The 19,708-nt window shown below is 42.4% G+C and overlaps 1 protein-coding gene across 5 annotated transcripts in view; it reads right to left on the reverse strand.

Moving 5' to 3' along the window:
* Positions 1 to 944: 944 nt before the first annotated feature.
* eme1 (essential meiotic structure-specific endonuclease 1) overlaps positions 945 to 19,708 on the reverse strand; it is a 52,362-nt gene continuing 33,598 nt past the window's right edge. For 4 of the 5 annotated variants that reach the window (XM_052033096.1, XM_052033095.1, XM_052033099.1 and 1 more), the window contains exons 7-9: positions 18,620 to 18,735; positions 13,001 to 13,190; positions 8,170 to 8,534 (exon numbers count right to left, since the gene is read on the reverse strand). In XM_052033096.1, coding sequence (XP_051889056.1) covers positions 8,367 to 8,534; positions 13,001 to 13,190; positions 18,620 to 18,735 — 474 coding nt within the window. In that variant the 3' untranslated portion in view covers positions 8,170 to 8,366. Of the gene's footprint in view, positions 1,069 to 8,169; positions 8,535 to 13,000; positions 13,191 to 18,619; positions 18,736 to 19,708 lie in introns of those variants that run through there. The other variant, XR_007957753.1, reaches the window with a different exon arrangement.

Raw genomic sequence — 19,708 nt, forward strand, 5'->3', positions numbered from 1 at the left:
TGTATTTTGATTTTTGATCTTTCTTTTGATATGTTATTTCACATATATTCTTTTGAGGTTTTTTACTAATAAACTAACAAAGATACTTGTTATTCTATGATTTTGAAACTGTGGTTTTTTTTCAAGTTACTGTTTTGACTGGGTTGGAAATAACCAATCTTGAAACAAAAAAAAGGATTATTTGGGTTAACACTGTAGTTAGAATTGTCGGCTTTCTACTGGCCGGCTTTCCGTCTTTGGGAGGTGGGAGGAGGGTTGGGTTCTCTCTCTGGAAGCTGTTTTGGGCTTTTAGCCAAGTCTGTTGCTCAGTTACATTATTGGAAAGTTCACTGTTTAGTTTGAATCCACATTCCAGTCTGGCTTGTTTATATTACTTTATATTACTCACAGTTAAATCGTATTAAAATGGATCAAGTTATTAATTTAATTAGTTTTAACGTGAAAGGGTTAAAGCACCCTGTGAAACAAAATAAGATTTTAGCTTATATTAAAAAGTTCAAAGCTCCAATTATCTTTTTACAAGAAACTCATATACGCAATTGTGATATTCCACGCTTTTCTAGTCGACAGAGAGGGCTGCAATTTCATTCCTCTTTCCGAGCTAAATCTGGGGGGGGGGGGGGGGGTCTCAATTTTTCTAGCTAATGCTGTTTCATTTGTTCAACATAAAGTAATAACGGCTACTAATGGTCATTTTGTTCTAGTATCAGGAAAACTAGACAATAGACTAGTGGTATTTGCCAATATTTAAGCTCCAAATACGGACGATCCAGGATTTTTTGAACGATTTTTTGCACTTTTGCTAGATTTGAATCTTTACTCTCTGGTTTTAGGAGGAGACTTTAATTGTTGGTTAGACTCAAGGTTAGACTCATCTACTAAACCAGCAGCTCTTAATAAATCAGCTTTATTTCTTCAATTGTTTTTAATGAAAGCTGGTGTTACTGATGTTTGGCATTTTTTACATCCAGAAGACAGGGAATATTCATTTTTCTCTCATGTTCACCATACATATTCCAGGAATGACTATTTTTTTATTGATAGTCAAATGATTCCATCAGTTCGATCCTGTGAATATAAAGAGATTGCTCTTTCAGACCACGCTCCTGTGTTTTTATCTTTAAACCCCCCTGGACTCCCTCAAATAAACAGATCCTGGCGCTTTAATCTAACTTTGCTATCTGATAAAGACTCTTTAAAATTTCTGGAGAAACAAATTAATTTCTTTTTTAAAGAGAATACGCCGGGGGAGACTTCTAGTCTTATTATATGGGATGCTTTTAATGCCTTTATTAGAGGACAAATTATCTCTTACGCAGCAAGCGTTAAGAAAAAAGCTAAAACAGAGGACTGATTTAGCCAATTAATTGAAACTTCGAGACCAAAAGTATGCCTTGGATCCAGATCCTACTTTATACAAAAGGCGAGTTGAAATTAAAACTAAATATGATCTCCTTTTAACTCTTAAAAGATAAAAGTCAATTTTATATTCATGGAGATAAAACAGGTAAATTATTGGCTAACCAATTAAAAACCTCTATAGCTAGACAGCAAATTAAAGAAATTGGCAACACTAATGGAGAAAGGACAATGGATCATTTAGAAATAAACGATGCTTTTAGAGAATTTTATTCTAAACTTTATAGTTCTGATTCTCCTAAAGATGATACAGCAATGAACAACTTTTTCGACCAATTAAATATTCCCACACTCTGCTGGTAACCGAAAACAATTGGGTAAATCTATGGCTTTTGAGGAAATCGCCGATGTTATATGGTCAATGCAATCTGGTAAAACTCTGGGTCCAGATGGATTTCCTAGAGAATTTTATAAGGCTTTTTCCTCTTTGCTTATACCTTATTTAAGTTCTGTTTTTTCTGATTCTTTTAAACTGGGAAGGTTACCACAATCCTTTTATGAAGCTTCCATTTCAAACCAGCGCCTCTACTTCCTCAGGAGGCTAAAGAAATTTGGTTTGTCCCCTTTGACTCTCACCAACTTTTACCGATGCACCATAGAAAGCATCCTATCTGGATGTATCACGGCTTGGTACAGCAACTGTTCTGCCCAGGACCGCAAGAAACTGCAGAGAGTTGTGGACACAGCTCAGTGCATCAGAGACAACAGCCTCCCCTCCTTGGACTCTGTCTTTACATCTCGTTGTCTTCGTGAATCAAAGACCCCACCCACCCGGGACATTCTCTCTTCTCTCCTCTTCCATCGGGTAGAAGGTACAAGAGCCTAAGGGCACGTACCACCAGACTTAAGGACAACTTCTACCCCACTGTGATAAGACTATTGAACTGTTCCTTTATACAATGAGATGGACTATGATCTCACGATCTACCTTGTTGTGACCTTGCACCTTATTGGCCTGCACTTTCTCTGTAGCTGTGACACTTTACTCTGTACTGTTATTGTCTTTACTTGTACTATATCAATGCACTCTGTACTAACCCAATGTAACTGCACTGTGTAATGAATTGACCTGTACAATCAGTTTGTAAGACAAGTTTTTCACTGTACCTCGGTACAAATGACAGTAATAAACCAATACCAATACCAAAAAACCCAATAGAACCATAGAACAATACAGGCCCTTCGGCCCACCATGTTGTGCTGACCTTTAAACCACTCCTAAGACTATCTAACCCCTTCCTCGCACATATCCCTCTATCTTAAATTCCTCTTGAACTTACCAACGTATCAGCCTCCACCACCACCCCAGGCAATGCATTCCATGCCCCAACCACTCTGGGTGAAAAACCTCCCTCTGACATCTCCCTTGAACTTCCCACCCATTACTTTAAAGCCATGTCCTCTTGTGCCCTGGGAAAGAGGCACTGGCTGTCCACTCTATCTATTCCTCTCAATATCTTGTATACCTCTATCATGTCTCCCCTCATCCTCCTCCTCTACAATGAGAACAGCCCTAGCTCCTTTAGTCTCTCCTCATAATCCATACTCTCCAATCCAGGCAGCATCCTGGTAAATCTCCTCTGCACCCTTTCCAACGCCTGCACATCCTTCCTATAATGAGGCGACCAGAACTGGACACAATACTCTAAGTGTGGCCTAACCAGAGTTTTGTAGAGCTGCATCATCACTTCGTGGCTCTTAGACTCGATCCCACGACTTATGAAAGGTAACATCCCATAAGCTTTCTTAACTACCCTATCCACCTGTGAGGCAACTTTCAGTGATCTGTGGATATGAACCCCCAGATCCCTCTGCTCCTCTACACTGCCCAGAATCCGGCCATTTACCTTGTACTCCGCCTTGGAGTTTGTCCTTCCAAAGTGTACCACCTCACACTTCTCCGGATTGAACTCCATCTGCCACTTGTGAGCCCAGCTCTGCATCCTATCAACATCCCTCTGCAAGCTTCGACAGCCCTCCACACTATCCACAACACTACCGATCTTTGTGTCATCTGCAGACTTGCTAACCCAGCCTTCCACCCCCTCATCTAAGTCGTTCATAAATATCACAAAAAGTAGAGGTCCCAGAACCGATCCCTGCGGGACACCACTAGTCACTGCCCTCCAACCCGAGGGCACTCCTTCCACCACAACCTTCTGCTTTCTACATGCAAGCCAATTCCTAATCCACACAGCCAAGCTTCCTTGGATCCCTCGGCCTCTGACCTTCTGAAGAAGCCTACCATGAGGAACCTTATCAAATGCCTTACTAAAATCCATGTAAACCACATCCACCGCACTACCCTCATCAATCTTCCTGGTCACCTCCTCAAAGAACTCTATCAGGCTTGTGAGGCAAGATCTTCCCTTCACAAAGCCATGCTGGCTGTCCCTAATCAGTCCATGATTCTCTAAATGCTCATAGATCCTATCTCTTAGAATCCTTTCTAACAGCTTACCCACCACAGACGTAAGGCTCACTGGTCCGTAATTCCCTGGACTATCCCTACGACCTTTCTTGAATAGGGGGACAACATTCACCACCCTCCAATCCTCTGGTACCATCCCCATGGACAACGAGGACTGAAGGATCCTAACCAACGGTTCAGCAATCTCGTCCCTCCCATCACGAAGCAGCCTGGGGAATATTCTGTCAGGCCCCGGGGTCTTATCTGTCCTAATATTTTCTAACAGCTCCAACACATCCACTCTCTTAATATCTACATAACCTCACCAACACTGTCCTCAGCATCATCAAGACCCCTCTCCTTGGTGAATACTGAAGAGAAGTATTCATTGAGAACCTCACCCACTTCCACAGCTTCCAGGCACATCCCCCCACTTTTGCCTTTAATCGGACCTACCTTTACTCTCACCATCCTTCTGCTCCTCACGTATGAGAAAAAAGCCTTGGGATTCTCCTTAACCCTACTCGCCAAAGCCTTTTCATGTCCCCTTCCTGCTTTCCTCAGCCCTTTCTTAAGTTCCTTCCTTGCTACTCTATATTCCTACGATCCTTGCTGCTTACACCTTATGTATGCTGCCCTCTTCTTCCTAACTAGTTTTTCCACCTCTCTCGTCACCCACGGTTCCTTCACCCTACCATTCCTTCTCTGCCTCACCAGGACAAGTTTATCCCTAACATCCTGCAAAAGATCCCTGAACATGAACCACATCTCCATAGTACATTTCCCTTCAAAAATGTCATCCCAATTTACACTCTCAAGTTCTCGCCTTATAGCCTCATAATTCGCCTTTCCCCAATTAAATATCTTCCCGTCCTCTTTGCTCCTATCCCTGTCCATGACAATTCTAAAGGTTACGGAGCGATGGTCACTGTCCCCCAAACGCTCACCCCTTGATAGATCTGTCACCTGTCCCGGTTCATTACCTAAAACTAGATCTAATATGGCATTCCCTCTAGTCGGCCTGTCAACATACTGTGACAGGAATTCGTCCTGGACACACTTAACAAACTCCGCCCCATCTAAACCTTTGGCACTAAGTAGGTGCCAATCAATATTTGGAAAGTTGAAGTCTCCCATTATAATAACCCTGTTATTTTCACATCTTTCCAAAATCTGCCTCCCAATCTGCTCCTCAGTATCCCTACTGCTACCGGGGGGCCTATAGAATACTCCCAGGATGGTAACTGCCCCTTTCTTCTTCCTAACTTCCACCCATACTGACTCTAGAGAGGATCCTTCTACATTATCCACCCTTTCTGCAGCTGTAACAGTGTCCCTGACCAGTATCGCCAGCCCTCCTCCTCTTCTCCCCCCCTCCCTATCCCTTTTAAAAACACTGAAAACCAGGAATATTCAATATCCATTCCTGCCCTGATGTCAGCCATGTCTCTGTAACAGCCACAACATTGTAGTCCCATGTACTTATCCAAGCTCTCAGTTCATCTCCCTTATTCCTGATGCTTCTCGCATTTACGTAAATGCACTTTAGCCCATCCACCTTACTACTTTTATAGCCTGTACTCTGCTTCTCCTTCCTCAAAGCCTCTCTACCTGTCAGATCTAAATGGAATGTTCTTCGTACAGACCAATTTCTTTACTGAACGTCAATGTTAAAATTTTATCTAAAGTCTTGGCTTGTAGATTGGAAAATATTTTACCATTAATGATATCCGATGATCAGACTGGGTTTATCAAAAATTGTTATTCCCATTTTAATATACGTCATTTACTGAATATTATTTCCTCTCCTTCTAAGGAAATATCGGAATGTGTGATATCTCTAGATGCTGAGAAGGCCTTTGATCGGGTTGAATGGAGTTACTTTAGAGAAATTTAATTTTGGACCCAATTTTATTCAATGGATTAATTATTTTATTTCTCTCCCTCTGCCCGTGTTCTTACCAACTTTCTAAACCTTTTAAACTTCAACGCAGTACCAGACAGGGATGCCCTTTGCTATTTGACCTGCTCTTAGAACCTTTAGCTATTGCTTTTCAAGAATCTACAGGAGATTCTTATCATTAGGAGAGGCATTACCCACGAAGTTTCGCTCTACGCTGATGATTTACTGCTTTTCATTTCTAATGTTGAGACCTCGTTACTTTCTCTGCTTTCTCTACTTTCCCGTTTTAGCCAGTTTTCAGGATATAAACTGAATTTACACAAGAGTGAACTTTTCCCTTTGAACAAGCTGATGTGATTCGATATTAAACTTCCTTTTAAAATTGTAAGAAATCATTTTACCTATTTGGGTGTAACAATTACTAAAAATTATAAACATTTATTTAAAGAAAACTTTCTTACCTTATTGAATTATGTGAAAAGGGTCTTATTATTGGTCACCCCTCTCTATATCGTTGATTGCTGCATTAATTCTATTAAAATGAATATTTTACCTAAATTTATGTATCTATTTCAGGCCTTACCTGTTTTTATTCCTAAGTCTTTTTTGATTCCCTTGATTCAATTATATCTTCTTACGTATGGAAAACTAAACATCCTAGATTAAATAAAGTTCACTTTCAGAAAGTTAAAAATAATGGAGGTTTCGCCTTACCCAACTTTAGGTTTTATTACTGGGCAGTCAATATACGAATTCTTACGTTTTGGTTACATTATATTAATCATGAGGCCTGTCCAGTATGGGTTTCTTTGGAAGCTAATTCCGTTAAAAAATTTTCTATTATCTCTTTGCTTGGCTCTTCGCTTCCGTTATCATTAAATAAATTAACTGATAATTTGATAGTTAAACATACTTTGAGGATTTAGAAAACTTAGAAAATATTATGGTTTATTGAGATTTTCTTTGTCTGGTCCCATTTTTGCTAATTGTTTTTTTAAACCTTCTATGACTAACGTAGTTTTTAAAGAATGGGATAGATTGGGTATTACTTGTTTTCAGGATCTATTTGTTGGAGGAAATTTCGCAACGTTTGAACAATTGTCAATTAAATATAATTTACCAAAAAACTCACTTTTTTCGATATTTGCAAATCAGAGACTTTCTCCAATCTCAAGTACATACATTCCCTATAAGTCCTGATAAGAACTAACTGGATGCAGTTTTTAATTTGAAGCCTTTTTATGATGGTTCAAATATCTAAGATTTATGGTAGGTTATCAGGAACGAATAAGGCTCCTTTAGACAAAATTAAAAATGCTTGGGAACATGATCTGCAGATTTCAATTTCTGAGGAAACTTGGAATCAAATTTTTAAATTGGTTAATACTTCATCATTATGTGCGCATCATTGCCTCCTTCAATTTAAAGTGATCCATAGAGCTTACCTGTCCAAAGACAAGTTATCACATTTCTATATATCTCCTTATTGTGATAAATGCAATAATGGAGAGGCTTCTTTAATTCACATGTTTTGGTCATGTCCGAGTTTGAAAAAATACTGGATAGAGGTACTTCAAACCTTTTCTGTGCTTTTTAAAATAAATTTTAAGCCAAATCCTTTACCTGCATTATTTGGGATTGTTGGAGAAAAAGAGACTTCCGACTTACACATATTGGCCTTTATTTCTCTTATAGCCAGGAGGGCTGTGTTGCTTAAATGGAAGGAAGTTACTCCCCCCACTCATGTTCAATGGCTACGGGATGTTATGTCATATCTAAACTTAGAGAAGATCCGTGGTTCAATTTCTGGATCTAATCTGGACTTTCAAATATTATGGGGACCTTTTTTCAACTACTTTCAAAATCATTGATTTGGTGCTTAAAGTACAGATATTGGTCAATACTATTATGTCTTTAGGGCTTTTTTTTGTCTTTTTTTTACAAAACAGCTTTGGTCTTGGTAGTGGGTTTAGATTTCTTTTTGTAATAAAATTATTCCAATTTATTAATACTAATTAGTTATCATTTCTCTTTATCAATATGAGGTATTGTGATTTCAAGTGTGATTCAATACAATGTATTTTGTAACATTTTGTCTTTTCTTTTGTTTCATGTACTTTGTATTTTCTATCTGGAATTAACAAAAAATATTGTAAAAGAAAATAAATTAATATAGCAAATGGTCCAGTAATTATCTACTGGGCCCTTAAAACAAAATCTAAATTCTTATCCTAACTGAGAAGAACATGTCCACATTATTTTTTTTTCCCTTTCTTCCCTGTAGGGAATATCTCACCCATGGTCTCATTAGTGAATGCAGTGCAGGTTATAAAGAAAGCTCAGTTTTTGTTCCTGTACATTCAGACAGTGCGCTGGAATTATCAAGGAGGAGTGAATGTTTTTAGAACTCCAGAAATCTTACACGCACCAGTTTATCAGAATTACACTTCTCCAACCCTTTATTAAGATAAACAACTGTAGATCTCTCATTACCTTTGTCCTGTACAACACTATTGCCACAATAGTGACCTGTGCTTCAAGCTGAATGCACAATTTGACTCATGACTCAGTCACAGGAAAGAGGAGGAATACTGATGGGCCGTGGAAACAAAAAAAACATTTTGGAAGCTTCTGTTACTCGAGAAAACTTTCTGCTTCCAAGGATGTCATCAGCAAATAGACCCGTTTTGACAGTTCTGGTCCAATTCTTCGTGTTGTTGAAGTTATTCCTTCTCCACGGCGAACAGGAATGTCAGCAAGCAGCTTCTCCTTCTCCTGTTCAGAACTACATTCCTGGTATGCCTGAACAGAGAGAAAACAAATAACTTCCTAGTATTGTGTGGGCATCAGTTATACAACAACAATTAATCAATTCAGCAATATTGTTCCTTCAGATGTATCCCAACAGGAAAATACATCAGTTTACCAAGAGAAAGAACAAATTTGTATCTCACTTGGAATGAACTTGAATAAAATACAAAATAAAAATTTCACACTGTCTGCCAGGACCGTGAAAAACACCCACCAATACAGATAGTTTACATACAGACACAAATTCCACACTGTGCTGGTGCTTGGAGCAAGCATTGTACAATGAGGGATAGGTCCAGGGAGGCATACACCTGCCATTATTTAACAATTGGAAACATCCGTAAATTTACAGAACAATCTGATCCCAGCTCTCGTACCAATCTCACTGTTACACTGCCTGTGAGATGGGCCATGCTGGAAGCCTCCATATCACGCTCCTTCTATAAAGTACAATGGGCTGTGAGTGGCAGGCAGAACCTGCGGCCCCCATCACAGAAACACCCTGATGGCCTCTGGTGTCTCACCACAGTAAAAAGCACCTTTCACTTTCTTAAAATGTTTCTGTATAAAGATAAACTACTTTCATTTAAAAGTTTTAGTGGTAATTAAAAACATGTAACACATCAAAGAAAAATGAACAAAAACTTAGCTGAATTTAGCTTTTTCATGAAGCTCAGTGACTTCATTCAGATGACAGATTGCAGTTAGTATGGCAGCCATAGTTGTCATAAAGCTGAGCCCCCAAACGCAAAGTGGACCTGGAGCAGTGTGATTCAGTACACTGCTGGACTTAGTGGTGAATCCATCAGTGGAGCAGAATGTCACATGTTCCGCTTCTGACCTCCAGCATGTTCCATACTTCTGTGCTACAAGACATGCTGAACTGCAGGTGGCACAGGAACTGCCACTCACAACAGAGCATGATCTGGCTCGGAAACAAAAGCAGAAAAGCTGGAAACATTCAGCAAGACAGGCAGCATCTGTGGAAAGAGACACAGACTTAAAGTTTCAGGTCCGGGACCCCTTATCAAAACTGGGAGAGATAATAAAGAGTAATCAATACAGACTGGAGCGACTGCTTTGTGGAACACCTGCCTGCAGTCCACAGGAGTGGCCCTGAGCTTCCTGTTGGTCTTGAATTTAATTCTCCAAACCGCTCCCGCTCCAACCTATCTGTCAGTGGCCTCCTGCACTGTTACAGTGCCGCCCAACACAAGCTCCAGCAACAACAGACACAATATTGAATTCTCCAACATTAGGTAACTCGCTCTGTCTTACTGTAACAGACCTGGCCACTTCTGCTTATCACCCTCTGTGATTGTGGCTCCGTTTTTTTCTCTCTAATAGTACACCCTGACCTGCAGGGCATGTCCCACAGCCCTGTTCTTAGTATTACATAACATAGGCAAAGAACCATAATCACCATCTAACTGCCTCCATTTGATCAGGTCTCACCCCACCGCGGACATTCCCTTGGACCTATCCTTTCTTCCCGCCACCTTCTCTGCAACTTACCTTTAACTCCCTTTCCCAGTTCTGATGAAGGGTCTTCAACCTGAAATGGGAACTGTTTCTCTTTCTACAGATGCTGCCTGACTTGCTGAGATGTTTCCAGAATTTTCTGCTTTTTATTTCAGATTTCCAACACCTGCAGATTTTGTTTTGATTTTCATGATCTGGGAGTAACATCAGGTGGATCCAAACAGGAAATGTCAGCCTAGTGAAACTGCAACCTAGGTTTAAAAGCCTCTTAAACCACAAAAGCAACATGCAATAGATAGAGCTAAGTCATCTCCGGACCAATGGATCAGATCAAAAGGTTTGCAGTCCTACCACCTCTCGCCTAGCTACCCAATTGGATAGAAAATGAGGAGAGATTGGATACGCTGTGTTTATTCTCACTGGAACGTAGGAGGCTGAGTGGTGACCTTGCAGAGTCTTACAAGACCGTGAGGGGGGATAGATAAGATGCACATCTTTAGATTTCTTTTCATAGAGTTAGCATGGAAACAGGCCCTTCAGCCCAACTTGTCCATGCCAACCAAGATACCTACCTTAGCTTGTCCCATTTGTCCGCATTTGGCCCATATCCCTTTAAACCTTTCCTATCCACAAATCTGCTCAAATGTCTTTCAAGTGTTGTTACTGTACCTGCCTCAACCACTTCCTCTGGCAGCTTGACCACATAATGACCACCCCCTCAGGTCCCTTTTCAACTTTCCCCCTCTCAGATACATAATTCCTTGAAAGTAGAGTCACAGGTAGACAGGGTTGTAAAAAAGGCTTTTGGCATCCTGGCATTTATAAATCAAAGTACTGAGTATAGGAGTTGGAATGTTTTGGTGAGGTTGTATAAGTCATTGGCAAGACCAAATTTAGAATATTGTGTGCAGTTCTGGTCGCCGAACTACAGGAAGGATGTCAGTAAGATTGAAAGTGCGCAGAGGAGACTTACAAGAATGTTGCCGGGTCTTCAGGAGTTGAGTTATAAGGAAAGATTGAACATGTTAGGACTTTATTCCTTGGAGCGGAGAAGAATGAGGGGAGATATGATAGAGGTTTATAAAATGATGAGGGGCATAGACAGGGTTAATGCAAGTAGGCTCTTTCCACCTAGATTAGGAGAGATAAGTACGAGAGGACACGGCTTTAGGGTAAAGGGGAAAGGTTGAGGGGGAACATTAGAGGGGACTTCTTCACTCAAAGAGTGGTGGGAGTGTGGAATGGTCTGCCATCTGATGTGGTAAATGCAGGCTCGCTCTTAACTTTGAAGAGTAAATTGGATAGATACATGGATGAGAGAGGTCTGGAGGGGTATGGGCTGGGGGCAGGTAAATGGGACTAGCCGAATAATGTTTTGGCACAGACTAGAAGGGCCGAATGGCCTGTTTTCTATGCTGTAGTTTTTCTATGGTTCTATGGTTCACCTTAAACCTATGCCCTTTAGCTTTTGATTCCCTTTCCCTGGAAAAAAGACGATGTGCATTCACCCTTTCCATGCCCTTCATGATTTTATACGCCTCTATAAGATCACCTCCCAATCAACTCCAGCCTCTCAGACAACCTCAACCAACTACAATTTGTCCATCACCGAAACAGGTCTAAGGCAGATGGGCATCTCCCTGGCCCTACATTCATCTCTGGAACATCTGGATAACAAAGACATCTACATCAGACTCCTATTTATTGATTATATTCTGCCTTCAACACCATGATCCCACCCCTGCCCCCAGTCATTCTCTTTTTTCCCATCTCCCGTAGGACAGAAGGTATAAAGCCTTGAAAGCACACGCTACTGGACTCACAGACAGCTTCTATCTGCTGTTATCAGACTATTGAACAGATGAATTCTTGATCTCCCCATCTACCTCATTGTGGCCCTTGCACTTTTGCTTGTTTACCTGCACTGCACTTTCTTGTAGCTGCAACACTATGTTCTGCATTATTTTCTTTTTACTTTCTTGAGCAGCCTGGATGGCACGCAAACAAAAGCTTTTCACTCTATTTTGGTACATGTGACAATAATAAACCAATAAACCACCATAGACCTATGCCCTCCAGTTTTTGATTTCCATTCCCTGGGAAAAAGATTGTGTGCACTCACTCTATCAATGCCTCTCATGATCTCATACACCTCTGTGAGGTCACCCCTCATTCTCCTATGCTCCAAGGAATAAAGTTTTAGCCTTCCCAATCTAACCCTAGAACTCAGCCTCTTGAGTCATGACAGAAACCTCATAAATCTTCTTTGCATTCTTTCCAGCTATACTCAGTGCCCTGGACTGATGAAGGCCAGTGTGCCAAACCCCTTCTTCACCACTCTTCACCACCTGTGACTCCACTTTCAGGGAACTATGTACTTGTACTCCGAGGTCCCTCTGTTCTACAGCACTCTCCAGGGCCCTACTGTTCACTCTGAAAGTCCTACCTAGGTTTGATTTCCCAAAATACAACACCTTGCTCTTATCCAAAGTGTAAGCCACTTGCCATTCCTCGGCCCACTTACCAAGCTGATCAAGATCCCCCTGTAATTTTTGATAACCTGCTGTAGCCAATTAACTAACCAACCAACACATCTTTGGGATACGGGAGGAAATTAGAGTACCATGGGAAACCCACAGCGTTATATGGAAAACATGCAAACTCCATGGAGATAGAACCTAATGTCAGGATCAATGCTGTGGCACTCGACCTGTGTAGCAGCAGTACTGACTACTGTGCCATTCTGCTACACTTTAATGCATCTGGAAGCTCAAATATAAATCTACTCCTTCATCCAAGTCAATGAGATCATTGAAGTAAAATGGTAAAAATGCAAGGCCCCAGTACAGATTCCTGGGGAATGCTATGAGTAATAATCTTCCAGAGTACATACCATTTATTCATATACTCCATCTCCTAATCAATTGCTATTAAATTCAGGAACAGTGCTGTTTTAGTCAATCAACAACTTGTACCTGCGTTAGTGACCGTGGTGATGGATAGACAGACACGATAGCATTTGCTATCTCAGAGCTGACTCTGTTCAGTTGTTGAATCTGCTTCTTCCAAATGCTCAGGAGACCTTTTCCAGAACGATCAATCTTCACCCCTCTAGACCCATCGTTCTCTAAGTAGACAGATAATCCATTGTTGTCTCGTGCTCTCCTGGCAAGATGGAGAAAATATTTCATCATGTTGCACAAAGTCATCCACATAGCTAAAAGAATGGCTACTTCTTTTACCGGATCAATGTGTAAAGCAGACAGTTCAGTTTAAAGAGAAACCGTGTCAGGTGAAAATGAAAATAAAACACAACGTTTAAAGTGAAAAACAAACAGCTAATCAGCATATATGCAGCAATATAAGAGAATACTATCAGCCTTACTCTATCTGTTCCAGTGTTCACTGTTCCAGTGATCCTGTGTATTCCCAACACTTTTCTTCCTGATCTAGAATCATAGAACCAGAATCACACAGCACAGAAACAGGCCCTTCGGCCCACCTTGTCCATGCTGACCGTGACACCCATCCCACACAAGCTCCATTTGCCTGCATTAGGGCCACATCCCTCCACACCTTTCCTATCCAAGTACCTGTTCAAATGCCTTTTAAACATTGTAATTGTATCTGCCTCCATCACCTCCTCTGGCAACTCGTTCTAGATCACCTACACCCTCAAAATCCCTTAAATTTCTCTCCTCTCATCTTAAACCTGTCCTTCTAGTCCTAGACACCCCTGCCCTGGAGAAAAGACTTTGACTATCTATCCTACCTATGTATGGCCCACATAAATTTTATAAACCTCTACAAGGTCACTCTCAGCCTCCTACGTTGCAATGAGAATAAACCCAGCCTATACAATCTGCCTACAGCCCTCTATTCCAGGTTTTTTCCCCTCTCTCCACCCCCCCCATCTGCCTCCATCTTTCATCCACCTGCCACTGTCTCCCAACTCCATCCCTGCTCCCCTCCACTATTTGCCACAACCTGTTTGTCATCTTGCACTCCTCCTCGTTCCACTGATCACCTCAGACTCCTGTCTCACCACTCCCCTTTCCCTCTTTATACTGGCCATCTCGCCTCTCCACTCTCAGTCCTGATGCAGGGTTGACTCAAAACATCAACAATTCCTTTCCTCCCAAAGATGCTACCTGACTCCCTTGGTTCCCCACGCAGATTGCTTGTCATGCCAGGAGACAGCCTGGTGGATCTCTTCTGCACTCTTTCTAATGCTACCACATCCTTCCTGTAATATGGGGACCAGAACTGTACGCAATACTCCAAATGCAGTCTAACCAACGTTTTGTACAGCTGCAACATAATGTCCTATAATCATACACAATGCCTCCGTCTATGAAGGCAAGCATGCCAAATGCTTTCTTCGCAACCATGTCCACCTGCATTGCCACTTTCAGGGAGGTACGAACTTGCACTCTAAAAGACTCTAAATGCTCTTAATGTCCCTGCCATTTATCTATATGTCCGACCAGAATTTGACCTCCCAAAGTGCATTGCCGTACGTTTGTCTGGATTAAGTTCCATCTGCCACCGCTCCACCCAACTTTTCAGCTGATCTGTCTCCCTGTATCCTTAATAAATTTCTCCGCTGCCTCCTGTCACCAACCCAATTTTGGATCCAGTTTGTCAACCTGCCTTGGATGCCTTGTGCCCCGATCTTCTGGACCAGCCTACGATGTGGGACTTTGTCAAATGCCATACTGAAATCCATGTGAACCACGTCTACTGCACAGGTTTCATCAATTTTCTTAGTTATCTCCTCAAAAAAACCCTGCACGAAACCATGCTGACTCCTCCTAATCAGCCGCTGCCTTTCCAAGTGAACATGAATCCTGTCCCTCAGAATCTTCTCTATCCTCTGATGTTAAGCTCACCGGCCTGTAGTTTCCAGACTTATCCCTACTGCCCTTTTTGAAAAGGGGACATCACCCATCCTCCAGTCTTCTGGCATTTCACCCATAGCCAACAAAGGTGCAAAAATCTCCATCAGAGCCCCAGAAATCTCCTCCCTTGTTTTCCTGAGCACCCCAGAAACGATCCCTTCAGCCACTGGGGATTTATCCACCCTAATGTGCTTCAATACTTCTAACACGTCCTCCTTCCTGATACAGATGTGCTCCAGAATGTCAGCATGACCTTCCCTTCACTCTCCAGCCTCCACATCCTTTTCCCTGGTGAACACTGAGAAATATTCATTCAGGACTTTGCTCATATCCCTTGCTGCACACACAGATTACCCCACTGGCTCCGAAGGGAACCTACTCTTTCCGTAACTACCCTCTTGCTTCTACCACTGTATAAACGTTTTTAAGATTCTGCTTACTCCTATTTGCCAAGGTCATTGCATGGTCCTTTTTGCCTCCTAATTTCTTTTAAGTATTTTCCTGTATTCCCAAAAACCTCAAAGGGCTCATTTGATACCAATTTTCTATACCTGACATAAACTTCCTTCTTTTGAAAAACACTGTGATACTGGAGAAACTCAGCAGACCAAGGCAACATCTGTGGAGAAAAGCAGACGGTCAACGTTTCGGGTCAGGACCCTTCTTCAGATCGTTGACCGCCTGCTTTTCTCCACGGATGCTGCCTGGCCTGCTGAGTTCCTCCAGCATCGTCGTGCTTTTTATCTAGATTCCAGTATCTGCAGTCCTTTGTTTCCCCACTTCCTCCTTTTCCCTGATCAAACTTTTAATATCCTTTGTTAACCAAACTTCCTTCAGCTTACCATCCTTGCTTCTTGCCCTTAAAGGGACATGTTGACTCTGAACCCTTACCGTCTCTATTTTAAACACCTCCCACTTATCGAATGTTGATTCCCCTCTAGAAGCTGCACCCAATCTACTTCTGCCAGACCCTGTCATACACTATTGGAACCCGCCTTCCCCTAGTTTAGGGCCCTATCTCGAGTACCAAACTTATCCTTTTCCATGACTACCTTGAAGCTTACTGAACCACAGGTCCTCCCTGGGTTATGAACGCCCAACTTATGTCCCTGAACACACTAACGAGGGTTTGGAAGACCAGCAGGATGGATGGGGATGGATTTGCCGGCTGCTGCGGGGCTGCAGTCATCTTCTGCTGGGTGGGAACGGGGCATTTCCTCGTTTCTTCTCTACCCCTGCCCTCGGTGATGCAACAATCGGGGGCTAGGTGGAGCTGGGCGGAGCCGGGAGCACTGGGGGAGCAGGGAGTGCTGGGCAGACTCACTCAATGAGAATGGCCGGCAGCCAGTCTTCCCGCACCTGTTCACTCTCCCATCACAGCAGTCTCTGTGATCCTTTCCCACACACCATTTTTGTTTGTTTCTGACTGTTCTCAGGAATGGAAACCTGCAGAGATGCAACTATCACTTGCCCTTCCTCACTCCCTAAAATAGGGTCTAGTACAGCCTCCTCCCTAGTAGGACTCTGCATATTGCTTCAGAAAATGGATGCATTTTACAGATTCCTCCCCATCTAAGCCCCTTGCACTAAGGCAATCCCCATCAGTGTCGGCAAAGCTAAAATCCCCACTACTACAACACAATAGCCTTTACACCCATCTGAGATCTGCCTACATATGTGTTCTTCCAATTTCCACCAACCATTGGGAAGACTATAAAATAATTCCCCCAAAGTGATCACCGTCTTATTTGTTCTTAGCCATATTGCCTCACTGGCCGATCCCTCCAGGATATCCTTCCCGAGTACTGCAGTAACGCTTTCCCTGATGAGCAGTGCAACACTTCCTCCCCTCTTGCTCTCCACCATGCCTGAAGCATCAATACCCTGGAACATTGAACTGCCAGTCCTGCCCTTTCCTCAGCCACATTTCTGTGAATGCAACGATATCATAAACCCATGTGCTGATCCACACTCTCAGCTCATCCACCTTCCCCGAGGCTCCTTGCACTGAAGTAAATGCAATTAAGTCTACCGGCCCTCTCATGCTTCCCCTCTTGTCTCTGTCTGGTCTGCTCACTGGACCTGCCTGTTCTATTCAGCCTCCCCACCTGCTGCACTGTCATTCTGGGTCCCAATCCTTGCCTCACTAGTTTAAACCCTCCCTGCAAAGGTGTTTGTCTTCCTCCAGTTCAGGTGCAACCTGTCCTTGTACAGGTCACCCTAGCCCCACAGGAGATCCCAATGATCCAAATACTTGAAGCCCTCCCCCTGCACCAGCTCTTTACCCACGCATTGATCTGTCCTTGTATTTCTGTATTCATTGGCACATGGAAGCCATCCTGAGATTACAATCCCAGAGGTCCTGCTTTTCAACTTTCTACCCAACTCCCTAAATTCACTTTACAAGACCTCAATTTCCCTTCTTATCTATGTCATTAGTACCAATATGGAATCCGACCTCTAGCAACTCGCCTTTCCTTCTCAGAACATTCTACCCGCTCAAGAGTCTGGCTCGTGGCCACAGAAACACCTGCCTGTCCCCCCCGACTATCAAGTCCCCTATCTCTACTGTTTGTCTAGACTTTGTCCTTCCCTGCTGTACACCAGTCAGTTGTAGTACTATTGCTTTTGCGCTGCTTTCCCTAAAAAGGCCATCCCCACCAGCAGTATCCAAGGCAGTTTACCTGTTAGTGAGGAGAATAGCCACAGGCGACTCCTGCACTGCCTGCCTCCCCTTCCTGGTAATCCCCATCCACCAGAACTCATGGTGTGACCACTTGCTGAAGCTCCTACGTCTGACACTTTCTGCCTCCTGTCTGCGAGTCCAACTGCAACTCCAAACAACCTGTGCTGTCTGAATGAATTGCAGCTGGACACACTTCAGGGACGGTACTTTCATTTAAAAAAAGGTAAAAACTGACTATCTCATGTTTTATGACCTCAGGATATTCACTTCACACCCACTAAATTATTTCTGAAGTGCAGCCACTCTTGTAAAGTAGGAGCTTACACCATTCTACAGGTTCATGTTAATTAAATGCTGTCACAACATTAATTACAATAGAACCAATACACAAAACAGCATTCACAAAACAAACCACATTTTGCAATCTCAACAAGGCAGCCAGCTACACACCATGTAATAGAATCACAAATCAGCCATTCCCCACATTCACGGGGGAACTGGCAATGGACTATACAAAAGTTAACAATGGTGTTAAGACCACCTACATTACTTACATACACTTGCTGTGTTACATACATTTTGCAGGATTGAGGGATCCACTGGTAATTTGCAAGGTAACTTTAAAAGGTGAGCAAGTCCTTCACTGTTGGTGTTCTGAGGAACTTTATTAAATCAACGGTTTAACCAAGAAATAAAAAAAAATTAGATACTCTAAATTACAAGCCATAGCTGCTGTGGATTGTTCTCACAAGACACAGACTAATACAGGGAGAATGGTGGACCATTCCACTACAGGAACATCACAGTCAACCAAACCAGCACCTTTATTCTGCTTCAGCGATATTTCAGGAGTGAGGAGCCACTATCTTACATTGTGTACTTTCATTGCCTACTGCTTTTGAGCCACTCAGAGAGAAATTACCAACTTGCTTCCTAAGTGAGGAGAGTTTTAGCTGTATGAAACTGTACAGATGCTAAACTTATTTTACTGCTAGTTCAGGACTTACTTGAATGGGGCCTCAGCCACAGCTTTGGTGAACATGCCGACATAATCTGCAAACTCCTTCCATGTCTCCAAGAGTTGGACCTGAACTCCAACAGACACCTGCAAGTGCACTAGAACCTGAAGCAAGAAAAAGGAAGAAAGAATCTGTACAAATTAAAATCAGACTGCTTTCAAATATCTTGGTTTCTTTTTTACCATTAGCTTTGGATAAATCATCTCAATCAAGCAATTGCAACCAACCGACAGTAGTAAAATTGATGACAGAGCCCAATTCTGCCCCAACATCACGCAATACACATGTACCAATGCAATACACATGTACCAAAGTAGTCATGGATGATGGACAGGCTGATTTTTAAAAGAAAAATTGTGTGTGATTCTGTTCACCACACCATAGGAAGGATTTACAGTAAGCCTGATAAGATCAAGACATATTTATTTAGAATGTGGCTCTCTGTAGTTTGTACTTCAGGTTTAAGTAGCAACATTAACCATGAGTGGCACAGAATAAAAAGAGCAGAGAAGTCACGTCACAACTTTATTAAACATTGATTAGGCCGTAGCGGGAGTATTGTGTGTGACTCTGTTCACCACACTACAGGAAGGATGTGATTGCTTTGGTGAGAATGCAGAGGAGATTCACCAGTATTGGAGCATTACAGTCATTAGGAGAGATTTAATAGGTTAGGCTCGTTTTCCCTGGAGTGAGGAGACTGAAGGAGGGATATAAAATTATGAGGGAGATAGATAGGGTAGATAGTGGGGGAGGTCTAGGAGGCTTAGCCGAGATCTGAGGGTGAATTTTTTCCCCACATACGGAGAGTGGTTGGGGTCTGGGATGCGCTACGCAGAAGAGGTGGTGGAGACAGATACTCTTGTGACATTTGAGAAGTATCTACACCAAGTACTTGAATTGCCAAGGCATAGAAGGCCAAGGACTTCATGCACGTAAATGGGATTAGTGTAGATAGGTACAACAGGCAGCACAGACACAATGGGCCGAAGGGCCTGTTTCAGTTCTCTATGACAGTGGACCTAAGTGCACAGAATAATTATTTCACATGCAATCCACAAGAGAAAACACAATCTG

This window comes from Pristis pectinata, chromosome 18 (genome assembly GCF_009764475.1).
Source record: "Pristis pectinata isolate sPriPec2 chromosome 18, sPriPec2.1.pri, whole genome shotgun sequence".
Taxonomy (NCBI): Eukaryota; Metazoa; Chordata; class Chondrichthyes; order Rhinopristiformes; family Pristidae; genus Pristis; species Pristis pectinata.